Source organism: Tachyglossus aculeatus, chromosome 26 (genome assembly GCF_015852505.1).
Source record: "Tachyglossus aculeatus isolate mTacAcu1 chromosome 26, mTacAcu1.pri, whole genome shotgun sequence".
Taxonomy (NCBI): domain Eukaryota; kingdom Metazoa; phylum Chordata; class Mammalia; order Monotremata; family Tachyglossidae; genus Tachyglossus; species Tachyglossus aculeatus.
In genome coordinates, this window is record NC_052091.1 from 7,582,802 (window position 1) to 7,588,801 (window position 6,000).

General features: G+C 62.2%; 2 protein-coding genes across 2 annotated transcripts in view; both read right to left on the reverse strand.

Moving 5' to 3' along the window:
* The window catches only part of IGDCC3 (immunoglobulin superfamily DCC subclass member 3), a 70,662-nt gene extending 67,472 nt beyond the window's left edge, over window positions 1-3,190 (reverse strand). The window contains exon 1 of the mRNA XM_038766990.1: window positions 3,124-3,190. Within this exon, the coding sequence (XP_038622918.1) occupies window positions 3,124-3,190 (67 nt within the window). The remainder of the gene's footprint in view (window positions 1-3,123) is intronic.
* A 90-nt stretch (window positions 3,191-3,280) lies between these two features.
* Window positions 3,281-5,195, reverse strand: LOC119945806 (uncharacterized protein DKFZp434B061-like). Its single transcript, XM_038766991.1, has 4 exons — window positions 5,143-5,195; window positions 4,354-5,061; window positions 3,392-4,317; window positions 3,281-3,309 (listed from the first exon to the last, which is right to left on the reverse strand). The coding sequence occupies exons 1-4, from the start codon at window positions 5,193-5,195 to the stop codon at window positions 3,281-3,283; spliced, it is 1,716 nt and encodes a 571-aa protein (XP_038622919.1).
* Between the last annotated feature and the right edge of the window lie 805 nt (window positions 5,196-6,000).

Genomic DNA, 6,000 nt, shown 5'->3' on the forward strand with positions numbered 1-6,000 from the left:
AAGCACTGTTCCAAGCGCAGGGGAAGTTACAAAGAGTGGGCGCGGGGGGAGATGGGGACAGTCAAATCTCTAGGGAAGGAGTCGGCCTGGATAATTAGTCCAATTAAAGGGAGAAGGGTCCTCCGATTATTTCCCCCCACTCACCCCCGAGAGGCTCGGGCTCCAGCCTGTCCCCTCTCCGCAGTGAGTCCACTTTTCCCGGATACAAAAATGGATCAGTCAATCAATCGTATTTATTGAGCGCTTACTGTGTGCAGAACACTGTACTAACCCCAGTGCCCCCCAAGTTCTCGCCTCCGGGCAACGGCGACGCTGCGCCTGTGACCCCGGAGAGACCGGCTGCTGGCCGCGGACGTGGTGGGTTGGGGGGGCCCGGTCATCGAACGGTGCTTGGCACATGGTAAGCGCTCAACAAATACCGTCATTATTATCGCCCCAGCCCGTGGGATGAGGTCCCGTGGACAGCCGAGAGGATGGTGGAAAACTTGAGTGGGCTGTTCAGGGGTCAAGGAAAGGTCTAGTTCTCCCAGGGCTCTCCTGGGGTTCTCCCGGGGTCCTCGTGGCTTTTAGTGGCAAGCGCAGGAGCTTGGGAGTCAGAGGACGTGGGTTCTAATCCCGGCTCCGTCACTTGTCTGCTGTGTGATCTTGGGCAAGCCACTTGACTTCTCTGTGTCTCAGTTACCTCAGCTGGAAAGTGGGGATGAAGACTGGAAAAATGGGGACACCCGGTTACCTTGTATCTACCCCAGCATGGAGAACAGCGCTTGGCACGTAGTAAACGCTTAACAAATACCATTATTATTATTTGTTTCTCCAGGGGTTCCTCCCTGAACTCTCCTGGAGTTCTCCCAGGGCTCTTCTGGAGTTCTCCTGGACTGTCTTTGGTGTTATCCCGGGACTCTCCTGCGATTCTCCTAGGCTCTCCTGGGACTCTCGGGGGGCCGAGGGGGGCCTCTCCTGGGGCTCTGGAGATCAGTCTGGCCTTCCAACATTTAAAGTCCGCTCCCCGAAATAAACCCTGACCATTCCCACCTCCCGGGACGGGTTGTCGTCTGCTCACGGTGAGGGGCCCGGGGGGTCGCTTCAGCCACGGTCACTTTCTGGGAAGAACCGGACCCTCACCCAACCCCCTCTCCACCCCCGTTGGGGCTAATGGGGGGTGCCAACCCCAGCCTTCTGTAGATCCTAAGGAAAATGATGTTGCTTAGTCGGGGAGTTGTGGTGGGGAGAACCCCCTGGCTGAAAGACACCCTGTCGGGGGGCGGAAAGGGGGGCCTGGGCCTGGGGTCCCCGGAATAACCTGCTGGGAGAGCCAGAGGAGGGGGGCAAGAAGGGGTCAGGGGTGAGGATCCGGGGGTCTTGGGGAAGGAGCCAGTGAAGGGGAGAAGCTCAGCTCTCCTTGCGCCAACTGGGATTGTTGACAAAGCCACGTGCTCGGGGACCCGCTGCTTGTGTGTTTGTGCAAGTGTTTGTGTGTGTATGTGTTTGTGAAAGAGAGAGAGAGAGAGAGAGAGAGAAACCGTGTGCACGCCCCTATATTGTAAACTCGTTATGGGCAGGGAACAGGTCGGCCAATTCTGTCATATTCATTCAATCGTATTTATTTATGGAGCGCTTACTGTGTGCAGAGCACTGTTTTTACAGTGCCTGGCACATAGTAAGCACTTATCAAATACCATTCTTTTTTTTTAAAGAAGATCTGTATATATGTTTGTACAGATTTATTACTCCATTTTACTTGTACATATTTACTATTCTATTTATTTTGTTAATGGTGTGCATCTAGCTTTATCTCTATTCATTCTGATGACTTGACACCTGTCCACATGTTTTGTTTTTATTGTCTGTCTCCCCCGTCTAGACTGCGTGCCCGTTGTTGGGTAGGGACCGTCTCTATATGCTGCCAATTTGGACTTCCCAAGTGCTTAGCACAGTGCTCTGCACACAGTAAGCGCTCAATAAATACGATTGAATGAATGAATGAATATTGAACTTTCCCAAGTGGTCACCCCAGCTCTCTGCTCATAGTCAGCAATCGATAAATACCACTGATGGATGGACGGCTCGACAGGATGGGACCTGGGCTAGCACGAAACAGTCGAAGCGCTTAGTACAGCACTTTGCACACAGCGAGAACCCAATAAATACCACTGAATGAACGCATGAATGCGACAGCACGTGCAAAGCGACGGGTGTTAGATTGTCCGCATGAGAAACCGGGCACGTGTGTGGCCCAGTGTGCGCGAAACGATGCGCTTGAGACCGTGCCAGGGCGCGAAACTCTGTGCGGCCGCCTGTGCTTGGGGACGAACCCACGTGGACGTGTGTGAGGGTGTGAAGCGTGGCTCGTGGGGACAGATCGAGGTGGATTGGGGGGCACAGGCCAAACACGTGCATGTGCCAAACTGTGACGGTGGGGGTTGGTGGGGGGGGGAAGCAGGGATGTGTGTTTGTGTGTGCACAAAACAGTTTGCATGTGACTCTGGGTGTACTGGAGATGGTGAGCGAGATTGTGTGTAGGACACAATTTTGGGGACTGCGAGGTTTTCTGGTGACTGGGGCGTGCAGGCCCTGGAGGTGTGAAGGAGCGCGTGTGTTTGTGTGTCTGCAGGGCCTTTTTTGTGTTTGTGTGTCTGTGTTTGTGTCTGTGTTTGTGTTTGTGTGTTTGTGTGTCTGCAGTGTTTGTGTGGGGGCTGTGGGTCACCATGGGGGTCACGGTGCGGGTCACCGTGCCGGGGTCATCGTCATCGTCCCGCAACTTCTGGGTGCGGGGTTGGGTCTGTCCCTCGGTGCTCAGGCCTAGCCCCCTGTGGGATAATCTGATCCCCTTGTAACCTCCCAGGTGCTTAGAACGATGCTCTGCACATAGTCAGCACAACAAATACCATTAAAAAAGTCACTTCTCTGTGCCTCAGTGACCTCATCTCTAAAATGGGGATGAAAACGGTGAGCCCCCCGTGGGACAACCTGATCACCTTGTAACCTCCCCAGCGCTTAGACCAGTACTTTGCACATAGTAAGCGCTTAACAAATACCACCATCATCATTATTATTATTATTATTATTACCTCCCCGGCCTGTTAGGTCCGGGCCACCCCCTCCCCGCAGCCCTCCGGGACTCACCGCCTCCGAGAGCCAGTAGCAGCAGCAGGGGCAGGGCCAGGAGTAGGGGCAGCGGAGGCCCAGCCATCGACCCTGGACTCCACTCCTCCTTCTCCCTGGCCTTCTCTCCCTCCTGGCCGTCTCTTCGTCCTCCTCCTCCCGCCTCCCTGGGGTCCGGTCAGGTGTGGTCCGATAAGGTCCGGTCTTCTGGGGTCCGGGAAGGTCCGGGCCTCTGGGGTCCGGGAAGGTCCGGTCTTCTGGGGTCTGGTTCTCTGGGGTCCGGGAAGGCCCGATCCTCTGGGGTCTGGTCCAGTGAGGTCCGGGAAGGTCCGGTCTTCTGGGGTCCGGTCCTCTGGGGTCCGGGAAGGTCCGGTCCTCTGGGGTCCGGTCCTCTGGAGTCCGGAAAGGTCCGGTCCTCTGGGATCTTGTCCAGTGAGATCCGGGAAGGTCCGGTCTTCTGGGGTCCGGTCCTCTGGGATCAGGGAAAGTCCGGTCTTCTGGGGTCCGGTCCTCTGGGATCCGGGAAGGGTCGGTCTTCTGGGGTCCGGTCCTCTGGAGTCCGGAAAGGTCCGGTCCTCTGGGATCTTGTCCAGTGAGGTCCGGGAAGGTCCGGTCTTCTGGGGTCCGGTCCTCTGGGACCCGGGAAGGTCCGGTCCTCTGGGATCCTGTCCAGTGAGGTCCGGGAAGGCCCGGTCTTCTGGGGTCCGGTCCTCTGGAGTCCGGGAAGGCCCGATCCTCTGGGGTCTGGTCCAGTGAGGTCCGGGAAGGTCCGGTCTTCTGGGGTCCGGTCCTCTGGGACCCGGGAAGGTCCGGTCCTCTGGGATCCTGTCCAGTGAGGTCCGGGAAGGCCCGGTCTTCTGGGGTCCGGTCCTCTGGAGTCCGGAAAGGTCCGGTCCTCTGGGATCTTGTCCAGTGAGGTCCGGGAAGGTCCGGTCTTCTGGGGTCCGGTCCTCTGGGATCCGGGAAGGGCCGGTCCTCTGGGGTCCGGTCCTCTGGAGTCCGGAAAGGTCCGGTCCTCTGGGATCCTGTCCAGTGAGATCCGGGAAGGTCCCGTCTTCTGGGGTCCGGTCCTCTGGGATCAGGGAAGGTCCGGTCTTCTGGGGTCCGGTCCTCTGGGGTCCGGAAAGGTCCGGTCCTGTGGGATTCTGTTCAGTGAGGTCCGGGAAGGTCCGGTCCTCTGGGATCCGGGAAGGGCCGGTCTTCTGGGGTCCGGTCCTCTGGGGTCCGAAAAGGTCCGGTCCTCTGGGTTACCGTCCAGTGAGGTCCGGTAAGGTCCGTTCTTCTGGGGTCCGGAAAGGTCCGGTGGAGTTCAGTCCGGTGAGGTCCAGTAGGGTCCAGGCCTGTGGGGTCGGAAAAGGTCCGGTCCGGTGGGGAATGGTAGGGGCCGGTCCTCTGGGGTCCGGAAAGGTCCCGTCTTCTAGGGTCCGGTCCAGTGAGGTCCGGGAAGGTCCGGTGGGGTCCAGTAGGGTCCAGTCCTGTGGGGTCCGGAAAGGTCCGGTCCGGTGGGGAACGGTAGGGGCCGGTGGCGTCCGGTCCTGTAGGGTCCTCTGGGGTCCGGGAAGGTCCGGTCCTGTGGGCTCCAGTGGGGTCCGATCCGGTGGGGTCCAGTTAGGTCCGGTCCGGTGGGGTCCGGTAAGGTCCGGTCTTGTGGGGTCCAGTATGGTCCGGTCCTCTGGGGTCCGGAAAGGTCTGGTCCGGTGGGGTCCGGTCCCGTGGTGTCCAGTAAGGTCCAGTCCTCTGGGGTCTTCTGGGGTCCAGTGGGGTCCGGTCCGGTGGGGTCCAGTAAGGTCCGGTCCTGTGGGGTCCTCTGGGGTCCGGTCCTGGGGGGGGTCCAGTGGGGTCCGGTCCGGTGGGGTCCTCTGGGGTCCGGTCCTGGGGGGGTCCAGTGGGGTCCGGTCCGGTGGGGTCCTTTGGGGTCCGGTCCTGGGGGGGTCCAGTAAGGTCCGGAAAGGTCTGGTCCTGCGGGGTCCGGTCGTGGGGGGGGGGGTCCAGTGGTTGGGGTCCGGGGCGCGGGGTCCGGGTCCCGGTCAGGTCCGGGGCTGGTCGGGGGTCCGGGGGAGTCGGGGTGGGCGGCCCCCGGCCCGCCGCGCCATCTTGCAGCGGGGAGCAACGGGAGGAGCTGTCAGCCGGAGACTCCCCCCGCGCCCCTCCCCATCGGACCCCCGGGCCCGCCCCCTCCGCCTGCCCGGGGACCCCCCCCGCCCCCCGCCCAAACGGCGATGGACGGGCGGGCGGACGGACGGGCGGACGATGGAGCCGGCCGGAGCCTCGGACCCGCCCCGGGAACTGCGGCCTGGAGAGGGTCCGGCCCCCTCCCCCTCCCCCGCCCCCCCCCACCTCCGACCCCCGACCCCCGACCCGAAACCCCCTGCCCCCGGCCGCCTAGCCCGCCCCGGGCCGACGCCAGGGGACACGGGAACGGGGGGGGGCGAGGGGGGAGGATGGGGGGCGAAAGGGAGGAGGGGAGGATGGGGGGAAGGGGAGGGGGGGAGGGGGCCGGGGGGGAGGAGGGGAGGTGGGTGGGGTGCCGGGGGGGAGGAGGGAGGATGGGGGGAAGGGGAGGGGGGGCCGGGGAGAGGAGGGAGGATGGATGGGGGACGGGGGAGAGGAGGGAGGATGGATGGGGGACGGGGGAGAGGAGGGAGGAGGGGTGGGGAAGGGGAGGAGGGGTGGGGGCCGGGGGAGAGGAGGGAGGAGGGGTGGGGGGCGGGGGGAGAGGAGGGAGGAGGGGTGGGGGGACGGGGGAGAGGAGGGAGGGTGGGGGAAGGGGGGAGAGGAGGGAGGAGGGGGGAAGGGGAGGAGGGGTGGGGGCCGAGGGAGAGGAGGGAGGATGGATGGGGGCGGGGGAGAAGGGGAAGGAGGGGTGGGGGGAGAGGAGGGAGGAGGGGTGGAGGGTGG

What these genes read in the sequence shown, in the direction of transcription:
- LOC119945806 (XM_038766991.1), bottom strand. Translation starts at nt 5,195, where the DNA reads ATGGCGCGGCGGGCCGGGGGCCGCCCACCCCGACTCCCCCGGACCCCC. An exon ending in CTCCCCCGGACCCCCGACCA is followed by an intron (nt 5,062 to 5,142) that starts GCCCCGGACCTG and finishes CGGACCCCGCAG; the next exon opens with GACCAGACCTTTCCGGACCT. An exon ending in ACCAGACCCCAGAGGATCGG is followed by an intron (nt 3,310 to 3,391) that starts GCCTTCCCGGAC and finishes CCCGGACCCCAG; the next exon opens with AAGACCGGACCTTATCGGAC.